The sequence below is a fragment of the Acanthochromis polyacanthus genome, chromosome 18 (genome assembly GCF_021347895.1).
Source record: "Acanthochromis polyacanthus isolate Apoly-LR-REF ecotype Palm Island chromosome 18, KAUST_Apoly_ChrSc, whole genome shotgun sequence".
NCBI classification, from domain to species: domain Eukaryota; kingdom Metazoa; phylum Chordata; class Actinopteri; family Pomacentridae; genus Acanthochromis; species Acanthochromis polyacanthus.
Genome location: NC_067130.1, coordinates 10,810,947 through 10,830,680, shown reverse-complemented (window position 1 = coordinate 10,830,680; position 19,734 = coordinate 10,810,947). Strand labels below are relative to the sequence as shown.

Here is a 19,734-nt window from a genome sequence, read left to right as displayed (position 1 = left end):
GGTAGCAGGGAGGAAGAGAGAAGGGGGCAGCAGCAAGAACCCAGAGAAGCTTGTGTACATCCAGCCTCCCCACTTCAAAAGGCCCTCTGATCAAGATTGATTGCTTGCAGGGGAGAGAAAAAAAACTGCACAAGATAGTTGCTTTTTAACCAAGAAGTGTTTGATTTCCTTTTGTAGTCTCAAGATGCAACTTTGAATTAAAAAAAAAAAATAGTGGTGGGGGGGAGAGAGGAGGTGGATTGTGTATTTAAAATTAAAAGCACCCTTATGACAGCTTGCAGGACAGAAGCCTCAGTTGAAAATCTGGGAGTGTGGCCACTGGCCAGACTGCATGGCTGCTTAGGAGCTCCTCCCACCTCCCTGTACTCTCCCCCACGCTGCTGCTGCTGCTGCAGAGGACTCCTGCTCGGCTCCTGCACTCCACCTCTGCACAGTGCAACAACAACAGCAGCAGCAGTATGCCCGGCAGGAACCGACACCAGCCTGCAGCAGCACACAGCCTCCTGGCTCTTTAACTTGTCGCATGTGGAATACGTGAAGGCGCACGGATTCGAGCCTCTGCGGGAATCAGAAGAGCAGCTTGTGTTGATTTATTTTAGATCTACCTTTCTTTTTTTTCTTTTTTTTGGAGAGCTTTTGCGTTGCCAGGGAGGAGAAAATCCAAGCAGGTAAGCAGTCAGCAGGCAGTAGATAACCTTGGCTACTTCAGCATGCTTACACCAGGCGTTTTCCATCTGTATTTTCCTCACATATACACCTGTTTCATTAGCTTGGATGTATAGGTCAAACCAAGTTGTTAGAATTACATCACCCATTAGTGTGTTGTAGGAGTGCAGGTAGTGAAAATGTGTCATTTATATGTAGATTACCTAACACCACAGTGGCGTAAAGGGGATTTTCTGGCACAATTACGCACCGCATACCGAAATTTGGCACAAGCACTCCGCTAGATCTTCATTTATCACGTCCCAAAACCGAAACACGTGGGCTGTTTACCTTTCTGTCTTACCGATGTTGAAACGGAAACGTGAAAAATACACACACAACGAGCCCTGAGCCGGAAGTTTTGGGGAAAGTTCGCAAGTTTTTGGCGGAAATCCCACCGAAAAAAGCAGGTTGTGGGCGCAGAATGAATGGGGCTGTGTGAGTGAGCAGGCGTGACAAATGCTGCTCGTAAAAGAATTTGTATTCCAAGAGAGCGACTACACATTGATGTGACCTGGTTATCTGACTGGACGCGAGGTTGTCCAATTATTTTGATTAGGAAGGACTGGACTCTGTTTTGCTTTTCTGTGGGGATGACATCCAATTAAGTGTGCGTTTTCAGAGCATGGCACTGCGATTCAGGAAAACAGAAAAAAGGGGGGAAAACAGTAGGACAATGCGGTGAATTACAGTAATCCAGAAAAATAAGCATCAGATGCTACATAAAGGTTTTCTCATCGTTGGCTTTTGTGGCCACTGGTATGTTGTTGGGGGTCGTATGTCTAATGTTGCTGCTGCAGAAAGATTACGCCTTTAAAGTGCACTTTTACCAGCTGTAAGTGTTGATCTTTACCTTAATTGTACATCTTTGTCACTATATCTTTAAGGTATTCAAACTGTTGCCAACACTGCAACTTGACTGCATTCCTCAAAACACTGCAGCATGTTTTTCCATTAAACTAATGTACAGTTTTTGCCTCAAGCAGTGGCTATAATGCTCAGAATCCCTCGCATCAAGGTGTTGGATTTTTATTTCTCAGCAATAAAAGATGTTTGAGACCTCTAGTGGCCAGACAGCTGTGTATGTGTGTGTGTGAGGTTCAGTGTATGTACAAAGGTCAAAGGGACATGAGGAATGAGGCTTGTCACCTCAAGGTTTATACTGTCTGTGCAAGGTGATCCAAAACTGTAAATTCCACATCAGGCCGGTATAATTTTCCCTTGGGCTCATCTTATTTTTCTAACAAGCATGTGAGATATTCTCCATAGTTTTATATTGAAGGCAAAGCTTGAGTTTTGTCACATAGGTGAACTTCTGGTTGTTCTGCCCTGCATGTGTTTGTTTATGTTTTTACAAGAGGAAGTGAGAAATATTGGACCTTGAGCTTGAGAAGGTGTGGGGAATGTATGCAAGGGGGTCTACCTCTCTTCAAACAAGCAGGGCTGAACATGTCAACAAGAGCTTGAATAACCCACACTGTCTGCAGTTTTGACGAATACAGACAGAACAGAAAAATGTTGCAGCGTATCAGGTGAAACTCATGCCTCCTGTGTTGCTGGTATGAGTCCCGGGCTGGAAAAACAAGCAGAGTGACGGAGACCAAAGCGACTGGCACCCGGTCTAAAGCTGTAAACTAGTAGCCTAATAATCTGTATGTCTCTGATCAGTCACCTCTTCGTATGACTCATGCCATAAGATGTTAGGCAAGGCTCAGTTTCCTCTGTTGTCGCAGGAACGCTTAAACAAACAGCGGGCTAGTGGGTGCTTTCCTGCTCAAACTGAGTCAGACAGAACAAAGAAAAATGTAAACATGCATTATCTTTACCAACAGGAAAACTCTTCATGCCTATAGGATTACTAGATCGCAGGGTGGTTATTATCGGCACAAGTCTCAATCCAAGTGTCTTTATAACCAATATAAAGATCAAGAATCACTGTAGCCAAATTAATTCAGTATTATTACAATAAATTATTTAACCATGTGCATATACAGATCAAATTTAATTGTTGTTTAATTGTCTTCCTGTCTCGTCAGCTTTTTCTAGACGGTCAGTCTAAATTTTGAGCTAATGATGCGTCGTGCCATCGCAGCACCTTGTTGAGAGACAATTAAAGCTGTGTGAAGAACTGAAAAAAGGGGACCCCCAGAAGCAAAGACAACACATGATCTCTCTGAAATGGTGTTGATCTTCTCACTGTCAGTCCAGTTAAACAGGACACAGTGAGGGAGAGGAAGGAGGTGTGACTGGCTCGGTTTGTTTGCCAGACAAGGAGGAGGACACGCATGTGGAGTGGGAGATTAGGGTGTGTGTTTGTGTGCAGAGGAGTGGGGGGGGGGGGGGGGGGGGGGGGGGGAGGTTGTCGTGGGTGTGAGATTCACCCTGGTGAGACTTGCGCCTTTAGACATTCCTGGGATTCCGACCTCCGGGATGCTTGAGGCTCCTCCGTCTTCTTTGAGCATGTCGGGGGCAGCAGAGGACTCTGGAGGTCTTTTTATGTTGCTGGGCTCACACCGGCAAGCCCTTTGGTTGAACAGAAACCACATACCCTCTAATTTAGGAGGCCATGGGAACATGTAGCACAGCACACATCGGGCCTTCTTAAGTTACATCCACGGATGACACTTATATCTTAACAGACGTCTTCTATAGAAACACTTGCCAGCCTGGACTCTCATCTTTCCATTTTCAAATAGGTTTTTGAACTTTGTCTAGGTTTGTTTTTAAATTTTTGATCTTGATACAGAAAAACATACATATATTAGCAGTTTAATAGTGGCCCAAAACCAGAATATCTGTCATCAGGGTATCTATTGAGCATGATGTTCTGTCTCTATTTTTTCTAAACTTTTTAATAAAGTCAGAATGTGAGTTGAAACTGATCCAATCAGGAACTGATCTATGAGACTGGTGCATTCTGAGGAAGAATAAGCTGTTTCTGAAACAGCCGGATCCGTTATTTGGAAAATGTTGAAATAATTGGATTTTTAGATTAGTCACAGTTTTTATGTGTTGCAAGCAATTTCACTCGGCCACAAAGACAAATGGGATTATGATTGTGATATAACCTGTGTCAAGAAAGAACTTACTGACTTCATTCTTTTAACAATGCACCTCATTCTTCTTTCCCTGTCTTCTACATGCTGCCTTGTGATCCTCATCTTGTGACGTTAAAACCTTCTGTGGACCAGCCATGACAGTTCATCCTGCGTCTTCCAGACACCTTCACAGCCACTTCTGACTAAATCTGATTGAGTAAACCGAAGATGTCAGCGTGCAGTGATTTTGCAGAACACGTGTGGAAACCCGGCTCTTGTAAGAACTGCTTCCACCCGCTTAGTGCACACAAGACTGTCGGCGTCCTGGATGGCAGTGCGCCACCCTCATGTTTGAAAAGCAGCCTGGGAGGCGATGAAGAAGCTGGAGTGACGTCGCCTTCTCTCTACAGCAAGCCAACCATCGCTGTCAAACCCACCATGATGAGCCTCGACACCAACGAGTCAGCTGACCTCAACATGAACATCGAGCAGGTGAGTTACTTAAATGTTTTCCCTGTATGTACACCTTTCTGTCTGGATATCTGTAACTGGTTTCTATTCTGTGCTTGTGTTTACTTGTAGCAGGAGAACACAAAGAGCCCAGCAGAGCTGTTGGGCCTCAAGAAGATCTTAGACCTGTCACCTCTTTACATTGATAGTAACGGCTGCAACAAGGCCCACAGAGACGCGGTTCTACAGAGTCCCGATGCCAACAAGGACTACAACAACTGCTACTCTTTGGCTCCTTTGTCCCCAAGTATGCTGCCAAAAGACTCCATGATCATCAGCAATATCTTTGTCACCCAGGAGGAAGGCAGAGGTTCTCAGAGTTTAAAGAAAAATGCCAATGAAGACTCCTGCAGGCAGCAGAATAGTGTGACCGCTAATAGAACTAAGAGCACTTACAATGGAAGCGTTGTGACTTCCAGAGCAAACTATCAGGAGTCCCATCAGGCATCTGTGGAGATTCCTTTGTCAGCGGATATTGTCCCTTCCAGTCCTACTAAAAATCACAGCAATGGTGTAAGTAGTGGGAGTCCTACCACTGTCACCACAAAGACATCCAGCACTTCTCCCACTTCCTACACCACAGCCTTAACTGTGGACACCACTAGCCCAACATCCCTCCACTCTGTCCCTGCTCTGTCTAAACAGAGCAGCCTGTCGGACTCCACTTGCTCTTATCGTAGCAGTACAGATTCACTTCCTGGGCCTGAAGGGTCAGGAGGAAGACCAGACAGGTCAGGGAGTCCCCAAAGCCCTCCAGCCATGGGGAGCCCACGGTCAACCCCCAACTCCCCCAATGGACAGAAAGACTCTGAACCCATTTACGCAGAGAGCACCAAGAAAAAGCGCAGGCCACAACAGAATGGACTGCAGTCCAATCCAGAATCCCCGAACAAGACCAAGCAGTCCCAGTGCTCCGAGCTTGAACTTTCAGGAGAGAGTCAACGGGCCACCATCACTGTAATGGCGGCTCACACAGAGGAGAACAACAGGACTTTCTACCTGAGCAGCCCAGATTCAGCCGTCAGCACCCAGTGCCACTTCAGTCCCACAGCACGGAAAGACCCCAGCAGCCCAGCTTTCCGATGGCCCAGTCCCAGCCATAGCGCACCCTCACTGACTCCAGAAGCCTGCCTGACCCCTACTCTGCACACCAAGCCCCAGTCTAGCCCACCTATTCCTCCGAAGAGGAACATTCGCTCTCCCAAACTGGGCACCTCTAGCCTCTCACCGTCCATGTCCTCTCCAGTCCCTCTTCCTGAACTTCCCAGACTGGGCACCTCCAGCCTCTCGCCATCCATGTCCTCTCCTGTCCCACTCCCTGAGCTCCCCATGCTTGTCCTCGTCTCTGCTCGAGAGGGACACTTCAAGGTCCCATCGGAGAACCAGAGTACAGCATCTGAACGCTGGCACAAGCCCCACCACCACAGTTCTGCCTGGAACTGCCGTATCGAGGAAGAAGAGGAAGAGGAAGAGAGGGAGCGGAAAGATGTGGAGAAGAAGAAGCTCGCTGCCAACGCAGGGACAACCTCTCGGGTGACAGGCCTGCTCAATGGTGCTGCTGTCTGGAAGGAAGCCAAAGACTGGAAAGCCCACAGCAGCCCCCCTCCGATGACAGAGCCAGGCACGGCCCCCCCGGCTGCCCCAAACAATGGTGCCTGTCAGGGGGAAACCAGGGGCACCGGCACAGAGGAGGAGGTTAAGCATAACGGGAGCATGCCGGCCAAGCAACCGTTGCATGGCAGCTCATCAGAGCTGCTGGCAGCAGGGAAGGGAGCTGCCAACAATGACCCCAACCCACCACCTCCACCACCTAAGAAACTGCACAGGTAAGAACTTTTTGTCTGGTGTTCACATTTTCAATTGTCGACCCTCAAACAGGATAGAACACTAATACAAGCGTCTCAGTAGAATAGAATTTTCTACATCTCCAACAATGTTGCTGTTTTTGTAACATTGATTGAGCTGTTTCAGTTAATAATGTTGTTACTATGATGTCAAAAGCAATGACAAAATGCCAAATATAAGTTCGCAAAGACTAATTGAGGTTTCCTTATTCATTCTAACCCATGAACATAAAGGATAACTAGTTACTGTTTTTACCCAAAACTACATTAGGAATCCACCTCCCAATCCTGTATCTGTTCATAGCTTGTATGTACTGTATAAGTACTCTTTATGCAAAATAGGGGCAAAGTACAGCAAATGCACCAGCAATCTTAAGTAAAGGGCAGTGTAAAAATATTATTTACAGTAAGGCAGCAGTGTGAAAAAAGTCTACCGGATCTTTAATTACATGCTTGTAACTCAACATGTACTGTATGATGAATGGCATGTATTTATCAAATGTGAGCTGCCCATTATAGCACATATGTTCATCGCTTCTTGTGTACCTGTGACTTGCATTGGTATTAATGGGACTGTAGTTCAGCCGTGACAATGTAGATTCATAATTTTACATAATTTAACACTTAACCGCATGCACTTAGTGTAAATGCATAAATGCATTTCGCTCTCACGTGGAACAGCAGATACATGCATCTTGCTGCAGTCGTCTGTGTGAATCTTACGGTGCCTTCTCCTTTCATAGCATCATTATTCAGCCTTGAATCAGCCTCCATTCTGTCGCCTTGTGATCATTCAAACTGTCCCGGCATATTCCTCAATGCATGCCTTGTTCTATTCACGCCAGCAATGTGACTTTTTCAATTCTAACTGATGCACAAAATGGGTCTGTTAAATAATCCACCGCTGTGTCATGTTGCTGTAAGTTTGTTTTGGCTGCAGCACAACAGACATAATTGTAAAAAGAACAAAAACTGCTTCTTTTTTCTATTTACATTCTTGTACACTAACAAATATGCATTTAGCACATGCTTAGATGCATCCATGGATAAAAAAAAATATTCATCATATTTGCACTGGAGTCGTAATTTAACTTAAATTCTCACTGTTCACATGCTGTTGCTGTAATGCATGTCCTGATTAGTTGCTTAGTAACCGTATTTAACTACATCATTTACAGGATGTGCAACATGATGAATTTTCACCTTCACTGGTGTCTGGGCCTTTGTAGCCTTTTATTGGCTGTAACACATGCTTTAAACCGAGTCTACTCGAGGCTAAGAATACATTCTGGTCCCTGAGTCAGCTACCCAAAGCTGAAAAAGAGAAGAGGCCCTGTGTCGCAGTTATTAGAGCATCAAATGATTACCTCAAAATAAACTTCGCTTTGTCCGTGACGTGCGACACACAACTGCGACTTCCTCAAAACAAGCAGATGTTTTGTCAACTTGAGCTAGACTCAGCAGAAGCAAGGTGGAGAAGATTTTACTGTCAGAAACACAGATTGATGATCACGTTTCAAGGGCCCTTATGTTTGCGGTAATTTTAGGAAGGACTCATCTCTCCTGTTATGACATTGCCGACATTCTGCGCTGATAAAAATACCTTGTCGAGACACATGTGGGAACACGCCTTTAGCCAGCCAGCGACAGTTTTGGCTTTCTGACGTTCCAAGTTTATCGGGGGGTTTGATCAACAACTGTCCCAGGTCACCAGGAATCTGCTGGACATGAAGTACTGCTGGGAAACCGGGTCAGAATCTTGTCTGCAAAGCAATCAAAACTTCTATTATTAAGATTTATTATTGGCATAAATTGGAGTCTTGTTTGCTCCATGAATGAAAAACACTCGCCACAAGTACATGCCCCCTGTGAAGCAGCATTTTGATGTCCTGAATCATTTAAAACCCACAGATGGTTTCTAAGAGCTGCCTCCCAGAGCCTTTGATCACAGTGGAAAACAGCAAATTCCTGCTCTTTTATTCTTTATAACATGCCAACCACCATATCATGCAGTGGGTCAGCCTGAGAGGCGTGTGTGTTTGTGCATGTGCCTACGTCACGCACGAGTGTGTGTGTGTGTGTGTGTGTAAGTACTCTTTAACAAGGAAGGCGTGCCGACCGGTCAGCGAAGGTTGCCAAAGGGAGGGGCTCCAGTGAACAGATTGTTGCCCGTGGCAACTCCCAAACTGTCCCAGCCTGACAATCTGTAGAGTCACAATTTATAGATCAGCCTTGTGGATTCAAGTCCACTGAGTTTGACTTGGGCTTAAATTGCCTTTTGCTCTGGAAGCTACTGTTCCAAGATGTGCCGCCCCTCCCTCCCTCCACAGAGCCATCCTGATTGCCTTTCTGCAGCAGAACAGATAGCATCTTGTTGCTGTCTGACCAACTTAAAGCTGCTCTAAAGTGAACTAGTAGGTGAATGAGTGAACGCTAAATATGAGATATGGGTGCTTTATTTCCATGCGTCTAATAGGTGCTATTGCTTTTCCTGATGAGACACTTTAAATACACATATGACTCGTGTGGAACCAGGGTTGTGTTACTACTCATGGCGGGGCTTTAGAGAGCTACCAGTCTGATCCAGGGGCATTTTGTGCCCACCAGCCCGACAAGGACCTCTGCTTCTCCAGCATGAGGTAGGCACCTGACGGCAACTTTTCCTTCTACTTATCCCTTGCAAGGTGCGTAAATTGATGAGGCATTTATGATTAGTTTTGTGAAGGAAAGTGATGATGTTGTTGCTAACACAGAAAGTAGAGGTAAAGTTTGTGTTTCAGGAAGATCATAATACACCACAGTGACTTCTGAGGTAACCAGAGGCCTCGGCTTTTTTTTCACACCTCTATGGGTAGCATGGTTGTCCAAATTCAGGTGTAGCTTTGAATGCGGCAAAGTTTATTTCCTGCCTCTGTCACACCTCCCCTTGTTCGTCTCTTGTGACCTTTTTCTAAATAGATTATTTTATTTTAGCCCCTTCTATTGGTATGTTTAAAATAGTGCTAAGATGGAGAGGATAAGAAAGGGAAAAAAGATTTTAGACAGTCAGAGGGAAGGATAAATGAAATGTAATGCAGAATGTTTGGTTTGTTTTTGCATTTGAATGAAAATAGGCTGTAATAAATAAGGAGATAGGTGACGGAGAAGAAGATAACAAAGCAAGGCTGGAGCAGTTTGCAGAAGATAAGAAGGACTTGTGTCAAACATTAATGGATCTTTGGTTTATATGACTGTATAGCCATGGTAACTATGATACAGCCACGAGAAAGAAACAATGGGTGTCTTTCTTCTCTGCACTATAATATAACATATCGTAGATGCAAAACGAGCAGTATAAAATGTCATCTAGAACAACAGAAATGCAAGAAAGTTTAGCTTTGCAAGTGTTCATATGAATGGAACACCTAAGGAAATATAGCTTTTGTTGATATGATGATATAGGTTGTACATGTGCATCATATTACCATCATTTTGATAAAACTTTACACTATGAATGCAATGAGTATTGCGATAGCAACTAAAAGATGATGGAAATTTAGTGTCTGTGCATGTTTGCAAATGAACTTTTGCACAGCCATCTCATCATGCTATATGATTACCGCAAAGAAAGCCCTGAAGAAGAGTCAGGAAGTGAAAGCCGCTGTATGAACCTGACCCACAACAACATCAACAACACAACTGCAGTTTAGTGTGGGTCTCATTTTACACTGTCATGCTGCTATCTGTAGCTAGTAAGCTGTAACCCCAATCCGATCCCTTTTTAAAGCTCCCCCAGTTCCTCTCGCACAGCTTTATTAATACCAACACACGCGTCAGGATAGCATGTGTGTCAACCGATCCAGTGTGTTACTTACTGTAGCACAATTGTCTATACTCTAAATCTGGGTTGCTGTTGTTGCCGGGCTGATAGCAGACTACAAACCTTATCTGACAGGTTTACTGGGGCGGTCTTTCTGTGTCGTGCAGACTTTATTTTGGCAAACAAAATGATTAAATGTATTCTGAGGAAGTGGGCAATCAAGATGCTTATTAATAGATGCTTGTGCATTCCAAGCAAAGTGATAAAATCCTCATTAATGGTGCATTTTTGTGTCGTGACAGCATGTATTTTGACATGTTTGAAGTTGCAGTCATTTGTTTTGATACTGTCAGACTGTAGATAAATGCTCCCAGTGCTGTAGTTAAAATTAAAAGCAAGTTTGGCATTGTTTACATTTAATACACAAAGCAATTAAGGGGCAAAATAATTGACACATGAATGTTGCAGAACCTAAACCCTAAATGGTTGTGCATTCTGACAAGCAGTCCTAATTTTGCACGTCTTCCCTCAGAAAGCTCATTCATCCATGTGCATCCTCCCACAGGACACAAGCAATGACGAGGAAAATCTCGTGTTTTGGATACAAATCTCAGTGATCTAGAGTGCGGCATGCACAAGCGCACACATGGACACGGACTCATAATCCCCGCACCCATTAGCATTTCTCCTGCGCCTCAGCATTTCCACTGCCTTTCATCGCGGCTCTTTTGTCTGTAAAACGATAGCGGATCCTTTAGCGAACTGCCCACAGAGAATACCTAACCCTTTGTCTCCCCCCTGTGCTCCTCTCCTTTTCTCCTCCTTCATCTGTTTGTTCTGCTGATTTATGGAGGAATTGAAGTCAGGGGCCAGCAGATAAATGGATGGAGGAGTCATTTTGTGATGGAAGAGTGGAAAGGGAGATGAAGGGAAGGGATGGGACCCTGCTTCCGTGAGCCATTAGCGGGTATAATGAGACGAGTGAATGGCTGTCACTCAGCCTAATTGGTCACCTTGATTAGAAACTCTGCTCATGCACAGTTTTCATTGGCGTTATAAGCGACCATCATGGGAGTCAGGAAAATGAATAACAAGAATGCAAAGCTTCTTCCAAGCACATGAAAAGAACTATCACCCTTGTTCCATCTAGTGCAATTTACTTCCACTTTTAAAAAATATTGTGGTTGTGGTCTGTGGCTTTATTTATAGTCTAAAGTTGAGAGATAAGGAGAGCACTCAGCAGGATAGACAGTAGAAACTGAATCATCAGAACTAGAGATATAATTGGATTCATTCTTTTCCTTGTCAAAACACAGCACCTACATTACCCGTAATACAAAACCACTGCAAAGAGCTTGGTTGGAGATTTGTGTGTGTCATGCTTGTGGCAGCTGATAATCCCTCAAGTCAGAAGCCACAAGAAATGAGGGAAAGTAACTGGCTCAAGGAGATGCAGGAAAATCCACACAATGACCAATATTGTCATGTGTGGCCACAGTGGTCAGTGTTCAGTAAAAAAAAAAAAAAAAAAAATCTCACTTAAAAGTCTTTCGTTATATCCCTTTCAAACACACTAATGTATGTCTTACACGTCCACAGATTGTGCATTTCCATTTGCAGCTCAAAATACTCCAAAATACTGTTTATGCTACATTGCCTGTAATACTCCTGGTTTTAACTGACTTCCAGATGGACTGTTTTAGTGCCTGTAGCTTTAAAACCTACTGAGCGGCTGCTGCTCACACCTCTTTCAGGAAGAAGGAGTAATGGGTTCAGGTGGAAACTTGAATGACTCATTGAGAAACAGACTTTCTGATCCATAGAGAAATGAAACAAACAAAGGGAAGGCCTTTCCTCATATGTTGTGGCTCTGTCGACACAATGGGGACTCGTGATTATTTTCAAAAACAATAAAAACCAGATAAATCATAATATGATCCTTTTGAGGTCCGGGTATAATTGGTAATATATTTGGGTTTACTTTTTTAAACTGCCTGACATTTTTTGCAATAAGGCTGCAGAAGTGTGCTTTTCTAACGAGGAAGTGAAAGTGGTGTACTCTGACGATGCTTCTCGTCCTTTATAATGATCCTCTGGGTCTATTAGTAACACAGTGCAGGTAAAAAAAAAAAAAAACATCAAGAGGAAGTGCACTAGTTCCACATTTACAAACACGTGCACCAAAAAAATTGACTTTCTGAAGCAAACCTTCAGAACGCTGCAGTCACTGCAGGCTGATATTTTAGCAAAGTAGTGACATGCAGACCCAGAAAAACGTACACCTGAATGCATGTTTGTTCGTATCACGCTAACATATCCCTGCTTGGTTGTTTTCTCCATTACAGAGTGTGCAGTAAGATGAGTGGCAGCAACATGGAGCTGGACCGCTGCAGCCAGCAAGGGTCAGTAGAGAGTCCTACTTCATCTCTACGAGGCCTGAGCACTGCCAGCCTACCGACTGCCTCCACTGACAACCTGACTGCTGACACCGGTAAGTACTTCTCACAGAATTTGGTCTCGGTTAAGTAGATTTTGTTAAGGACAGCTGAGTGGTGCACATTCGTTCACTCCAACAGAAACATGCCCGGGGAGTCTGAGGTATTAACTGATTACGTGTAAATGGTGATGCCAGGAGATTATCTGACATCTGTAAGCCTATTTGCACAAGTCACATTGGTGGACATTAGTTGTGTTTCTGTTTCATAACATTTAACTGGAAAGATGAACTTTGTCCGGAATGAAGCTGAGCAACACTAAAGGGAGCACAGCACTGTTCAACAACAACAGCATCTACTCATCTCCTCTGTTCCTCTTTCATCAAACGCACATACGATTTGTTATGACTGAGGGTTCATTTTCACAACTGAATTTAAGATTTCTACATTCCTCAAATCAAAGATATGGTTTAGAATGAGTGGCGTTTGTCTTGAAATGATTGTCATCCTTCAGCTTTAAACCTCGGTGGCGCTCAGGCGCTTGTAATTGCTATAACTTCCTGAGCAATGTTGTTTGAAGAGATAATTATGGACTCTGATAACGAGGGAAAAAGGGCTTGGCTACATCCTACAGAGTGCTTCTTTTTTCTTTACAGTCATTCCCTTCTCTGAAAGCAGTTATTGAAGACTGCACCACACAATTATCTCAGTATCTGTCTGCTTTAGTGTGCTGTCAAATTCCAACTTTAAGTCTTTAATTGACAAATGGATCATAATTGGATGGAAGATGTTTTGACTGTCACCTTGAACCCTGGATTGTGGAAATTTCCAGCTCTTTTGAGGAAAGCGGGTATGTGTTTGTACTACGGCTGAGCAGTAGGCAGTGACAGAAGGGGTGTAGTAAATAAATCAGATTCGCAGCTGTCACCCAGGAATGGGGGTTAAGGAAAATTAACTCATAAGGGCATAGAGAAGAAAAGCGTATATTATGCGAATCCACAAAGGCAGTAATTGTATCAATGTTAGTGTGCGTGTCTGAGCTGCTGTTTTCCAAGATGACACTGGTTGTATTATTTTGTATTTTTTAACGTTTGCTCCACTTAGTAAGTTCGATCTTTTTGTTTGACTTTTAGATCTGCAGACCAGCTCATGTAATTTTTCCTTCATTCTTAGGTTCTCGGGATGCTTCACGGCTGTCTTGTTCCTCTCCATTTCCCCGAAGTCCAGTGGCCTCAGCTCCAGGGTCTCCTCATCCTCCCTCCTTTAACAGCTTGGGTAACCAGCCGCCTCCTCTCCCAGAGAAAAAGATGGTCAACCGCACCGTGTCGGCTCCGGACAGCGGCAACGGAAAACCCTTCATTCGAGCCTACCCGCGCCTCCCTTTCACCGGCTCAGAGACCAACGTGTGTCGATCTGCAGACCTCAGGTCCAGTTTACCATCCAGCCCTGTGGATCCACGGCCCATTTTCTCTTCCAACGAGTCTCTGGAGCGTTGTCATGCCCCGCTTGGTAGATCCTCCAGGTCCCGGACGCTGGACGAGCCATTCAAGACTCCCGGGCGTTTGGGCGTACACTGCCGAAGCAGCATCACCTGCTCCTCTTCGCCCCAGCTCAGCGCGCCCTTTTCATCCTTGGAACCGGGTTCAGCACCAAATTTGGGCTCCAGCCTGCAGCTCCAGACTCTCCTGAGTAACATTGACAGTAGAGAGGGAGTGTACTCCAAACTTGGGGGTCTGTATGCGGAGTCTCTGCGGCGTCTGGCTCTAAAATGTGAGGATCACTTCACTCGCTCCCAGAGGAACCCACTAAGGTTCGAGGAGAGCAACTGGTCTCTGTTCCGACTCACATCGAACAAGCCGAGCTGCAACGCAGGAGATGCTGTGTACTACTCTGCTGCCTGTGCGTCAGACCCAAGCAACTCCTACGCTGTGAAGGTAATTCCTAAACAATGAGCAGCTACTTTGTCAGAATCACAACCAAAGAAGGTGTATCTATTTACAGTGAAACTAAACAAACTCATGCCATTAAGCTAAAGACATCTCAGTCAGTACTTAGCCTTTTTCCATCACGTGCAACCGCTACTAGTTTTCTGCATAACAGTAAATCAGTAAAGTTGCGCAGATGTGCAGCCTGTTGCATGCAGTCTTCATTTAACAGCTCACCGTGGCTACGCCTCTGTGTACGTAAGTTTCCTATGAGTGCTTCACTGTAAAAGCCACAATGCTGTTTGGACACGTCTACTGTGAACTAGCAGCAGGGGGAAATGTTCAGTGAAGCAGAAAAAAATACAGCTCTTATACAGTGTTACGAGTGTGAACAGTAAAACATGGAGATTAAATTACAATTAGGTAATCTGGATGAGTCCAAAATAGAGAGTTTGACTTCTTAGAGATTTTAGGGATTATGACTCCAGTGCTTGAGAAAAATAGTCTGAGATAAGGGTTGTAAAAATTTGTGGGCTCTGTGAATGTGAAGAAAAGCGTTTTTGTAATGTACACGTAGTTCATTCAGAAGTTATTGTCAAGAGAGCAATTTTGCAAGTGGGCGCTGCAAATTGATCTTTTATGCAGGAATTTAATAGTTTGAGAACAAAATGAGGAGATCAAAATGGTTTCTTCTTAGGCTACAGGTGGGACGTTCCCACTACGGCACAAATCTTCAAGGCATGTAGAGTAAATAACCAGAAAGAAGGGTGTGGATTGAGTCACTGATCTTTGTCCCAAAGTCATCAGTGCGGTGCAAAGCAGCTGCTGTTCGTATTGTACGTGTTATGTCACAGCCTGGGTGCCCACACTGTTGCTTAATGTTTGTAGGCCCAATTAATCTTTAAATTCCAGGCAGGATTTACAGTCGGACAAACCCCTGTGGTCAAGCCCAAGAACACACACACCCAATGTAGTATAACATCATCCTCATTAACACTAATGATTAGTTTATAATCTGAAAACCGCACCCATTATTCTGTATGTTTGTGGAGCTTTATGCTATTATACACGAATTTTCAGACATGCTACCAGTTTACTAGCTAAAACTTGAACCCCACAAAAGTGGAATTTGATCCAGTTAATCACAAAAAACAGATTAGATTTATAATTCTGATCCCAAACACAATAAGAACTTTACTGAAATTTTATGGGAAACACATTAAAGTAATAAAGAGTTCAAGTTTTCCTTTTGCTGACAACACAAAGAACAGACACTAAATGGCTGCAGTAGTTTCCTTTGATCCAGACTGACTCAACTCCTTGCCGAGTAGTGGCTTTAAAAATCCCTTTTTGAGCTGAGGAATTTGTTTAAATCTGCACGAAGGACGTTGATTTCTCTTGAATGAGAACAGGAACTGAATCGACGTTGACCTCGGAACTTTGCTAACAAGAATTCTTTTGTTATGCTTCTTGGCTCCACTCCCTTCCCGTCTCTGTATGTGGAATTCTTCTCCCCCTCCTATCTGTCCCGTTTCCCTCCTTTGCTTCATCCCTTTCTCTCTGCCTTTTTGTGCATACCTCTCCAGATCTGCAAGAGCCCCTCTGTGGATGCCAAACAGGGCCATCTCTACGGTCTGTCGGTGCAGCAGAGCATGCCTCCTCACTTCAACCTCCAGCAGGACTGTGGCCACTTTCTCGCCTGTGTCCCCCAGAGCATGTTGCCTTTTGATGAGGTCTCTCTGCCCACCACGCCGGCTTCTTCGCTGCCTCAACCCTCCACTTCTAGCCAGCAGGTAGACAGAGAGCGAGTGGTGGTCATCACACCAGAGATCCCTCAGCAGACAGCGGTTGACTTTGTTCGAGAGTGGGAGATGTTCCATAAAACTCAGCCGGAGGTCTACGAGCGCCGCGTGTGCTTCCTCCTCCTGCAGCTCTGCAACGGCCTGGAGCACTTAAAGGAGCACGGGGTCACGCACCGTGACCTCTGTCTAGAAAACCTGCTGCTGGTGCCTCATCAGCGCAGGTCCTCCCAGTTCACCCAGCAGAACAGCACCGACAAAAGCCCCAGTAATGGCTCCGGTATAGACATTCAGCGCCACCTTCCCCGGCTCCTCATCAGCAACTTCGCCAAGGCCAAGCGTCGCTCCTCGGAGGATGCCGCCTCAACTAGTGTGGACCCTCGCATCAAACGTGACCATGCCAGGTTGGCGCCGGAGATCGTCTCGGCCGCTCAGTACCGCAAGTTTGATGAATTCCAGACGGGCATCTTGATCTATGAGCTCCTCCACCAGCCCAACCCGTTTGAGATCAGTCCAGCACTGAAGGAACAAGACTATCGCTGTGAGGACTTACCTCCAGTCCCCTCTGTCTCCCTCTATTCAGCGGGCCTCCAGAGGTTGGCCCAGCTCCTTCTCCAGCCCGACCCCATCAAACGCATCCATATCCAGGAGGCCAAGCGTATACTGCAGAGCCTGCTGTGGGGCCCCAGGAAGGACCTGATGGAGCAGCAGTGGGAGAGGCACGGACAAGGGGGAAGCTTTGTCGACGGATCCCGACACGAGGGCCTCCTCAACTGGCTGGACGTGAAGAGGGCCCTGCTGATGATGAAGTTCGCTGAGCGTTCCCTGGAGCCGGAGAGGAACGCAGAGCTGGAGGACTGGTTGTGCTGCCAGTACTTTTCCTCGGCTCACCCTCTGTCGCTCTGCCATACTGCTGAACTGCTCTACTCGCTAAAGTGACGGCGAGTGGAGCCAAAGTTGAGTGTGAATTTGTGAATGTGTGTATGAGGAAGACCAATGGGTCCAGATACTGTGATCCTCTGGAGGAACTGTGAACCTGCCCATCTGTTCGTGCTACTTCTACACGCATGAGAGTCGTCCACTCTGTACTGTACCTTTTTACACCGACAGTATCCATTTAACTTGACCTCTGAACACACAGTCGGTAATGTAATAGTCTCGGAAATACGGACAAAATCACAAAACATTCACAAGCAGACTCGAATAGTTTTGTACCAGTGATGCTGAAGAAAACATCGGCAAAAAGGAAGAACAGGAAGAATGGACAGTATTCCTAATTCTATAATACACTTACCAAAGTTTCATGTTTGACACTGTATTGTGTGTATTTATTAAATGTCAATGGAGACATTGTACGCACTGAGGACCGGCTAATAATTCATAACCTTGTGTCGTATCTAAATGTGCAGCTAACTTTGTCTGTATACTGTATGGCTAATTTGTCTGATACTGAAAATATGAGGTCATTTGCAGACTCACTCTGTTGCACCTTTTCTTATATGTTTAGGCATAGGCACATTGCTGTACTGTACACTGTGTAAACCACACAAACTTTAACCATAGCCACAGAATAACGTGTGTCCCTCCATGGGTTACTAGTTTGATCAGTGCAGCCTTCCTTAAGTATTTTCAGTTAACAAAACAATTGGCAGCGTTAGAGATTGCTTCTACTGAATGCATGATGCCCAGTTTCTCCCTTTTGCTTCCTTTTAGTACATATTTAAATGTTTTTGGACATTTGTCACAGTGCCTTTTGTTCTTTGTATATGTTACAGTGACTCAAGCCAAATGTAAATATTACTGATCATTCGTCCTTTGTGAAACTGGCCTTTCACAGAATGTTCGAGTAACAACTTTGTACAGTGATTTGTAGATGATATTAGAAAAAAAGATGAGCCCAAGCAGGTCTTAAGAAGCCATGAATATGAGCAGCGGTTAAAAAATATTTATGATGTACTTTGTTATCCTGTAGCAGTCACTGGACTTTCTCTGTTTATTTTCATATGTGGATTATCAAGTTTTTTGTTTATTTGGCACAGCAGCAGCTGGGCTTGTTTTTTTGCCTCCTATGTCCCGAGTCGGCTGCAGAGAGAGCTTCAAGCTCTAAACTTTTTAAAGAATTTCCTAATACAGTCTAGAGGGGCAGAAAGTTATCGGCCTGCATGCAGGTTTGCGTCCAAGACTGTTTAAAGTTAAAGAGAAAATGGCCTCAATTCACAACTAATGCATTGTTGGTTTGAATTCTTTTGTGTGTGCCTCACTTATTTGCATCCATCAATAAACTGTGCATATATTTTCTCACAGTAGCATCTGGTGTTTTGAAATTATTATCTTCTTTTTACACATATTAATTCAAACGATCAGGTTATTATTATTATCTTGGTATATGGTGCCAGTCCTGCAGTTTAACAAGTTTTAGATGTTTGTTCATTCTATCAGTTATGGTCAGAATATTACTGTTATTTGCACTTGTTGCTTCATTTAATGTCTTTATTAGGGACCTGATTGTAGAGAAAGATGGCAGAAAATGAGGGTGTGATTGAAGCACAGCTCCCATGTTTTGTGACACAAAAACTGTAGAGAGTTATTTTGAGGAATAACAGGGATCAGAGCCCATTCAAAGTAACCTTGCCTTCTATTTTCTGGGTTAAAATTTCTATTACTCTGAAACACATTATGAAAAACTGTGTGGCATAGTGACAAAGTGAAAAGCCTTGCAACTACTAGTGAAAATGGTGAAAGCCAGGGGCAATAGAAATCCTCAGCAGGATGCAGCTGAATGCTCTGTTTCCTAGTTTTTCTGCAGTGAAGTTTTGAATATGCTGTGCATAAACATATTTGTGTATATATACAAACATGAACTACTGTAGTTGTTTGTGCAGGGGCTGCAGGCACTTTAATATAATCGGTACAAAACAAAACAGGAGAAACTCAGAAACTCCAGCCAGCCCAAGCAGAAACATTCGCTCCTGTAGAAGACACAGAGGGCATTGCACCAATCAACACAACAGGTTGGTCGTGTTGTGGAATCTCAATTTGACTTCGGAGCCTCAGGCCAAAACAGACCCCAGACTCCCCACCCACCCTGCCCCAATCACTCCCCCACCCTGCGCTGCCCCCGACTCCCCCCCCACCATGCAGCTTTCTGCTTCACATCACTCCTTCAAAACCACTGGCTGCTCCCTTGTCATAGGTGGAACTATGTTGCTATGGTGTTTTGACCAATGGAATGGCATTTCCAGGAACGCACTCAGTCTCTGTCTCCCTCTCTCTGTCTCCCTCTCTCTTTCTCGCTCACACACACACACACACACACACACACACACACACACACACACACACACACACACACACACACACACACACACACACACACACACACACACACACACACACCGAATGAAGCAGCCTGTTGAGCAGGAATCCAAATAACCCCCCTGGTAACAACAGCAAGGCCCCTTCTTTGTTTGTCCAGTGAACACCGGTCAGGAGGTTGCATACTTTATTTAAGAAAATATGCTTCCCTGCGAACTGTCTTTAGCCCAAGACCTGAGAACACAAAAACAGAACTGACACACAGCTAAAAAAGGGCTTTGGTAATAATGCAACTGCAATGAAATACATGAAGTTGTTTAATTCATTGTAAAATCATAGCAGAGACTTACCAGATGACGATTGG

General features: G+C 44.6%; 1 protein-coding gene across 2 annotated transcripts; it reads left to right on the top strand.

Moving 5' to 3' along the window:
- Nucleotides 1-321: 321 nt before the first annotated feature.
- On the top strand, nt 322-18,361 carry LOC110957739 (inactive tyrosine-protein kinase PRAG1). 2 transcript variants are annotated; one of them, XM_051938646.1, is made up of 6 exons: nt 322-668; nt 3,897-4,235; nt 4,329-6,079; nt 12,242-12,387; nt 13,505-14,265; nt 15,843-18,361. In XM_051938646.1, the coding sequence occupies exons 2-6, from the start codon at nt 3,972-3,974 to the stop codon at nt 16,992-16,994; spliced, it is 4,074 nt and encodes a 1,357-aa protein (XP_051794606.1). In that variant the 5' UTR covers nt 322-668; nt 3,897-3,971; the 3' UTR covers nt 16,995-18,361. The 2 variants fall into 2 exon arrangements, with proteins under 2 accessions (XP_051794606.1, XP_022059623.2); XM_022203931.2 differs by having other exon boundaries at nt 323-668; nt 4,326-6,079.
- The last annotated feature ends 1,373 nt before the right edge of the window (nt 18,362-19,734 follow it).

Excerpts from the sequence above, each read along its gene's own strand:
- LOC110957739 (XM_022203931.2), top strand. The coding sequence starts at position 3,972 with ATGTCAGCGTGCAGTGATTTTGCAGAACACGTGTGGAAACCCGGCTCT. Across the intron at positions 12,388-13,504 it reads CAACCTGACTGCTGACACCG|GTTCTCGGGATGCTTCACGG; the intron begins GTAAGTACTTCT and ends CTTCATTCTTAG. Across the intron at positions 14,266-15,842 it reads GCAACTCCTACGCTGTGAAG|ATCTGCAAGAGCCCCTCTGT; the intron begins GTAATTCCTAAA and ends ATACCTCTCCAG.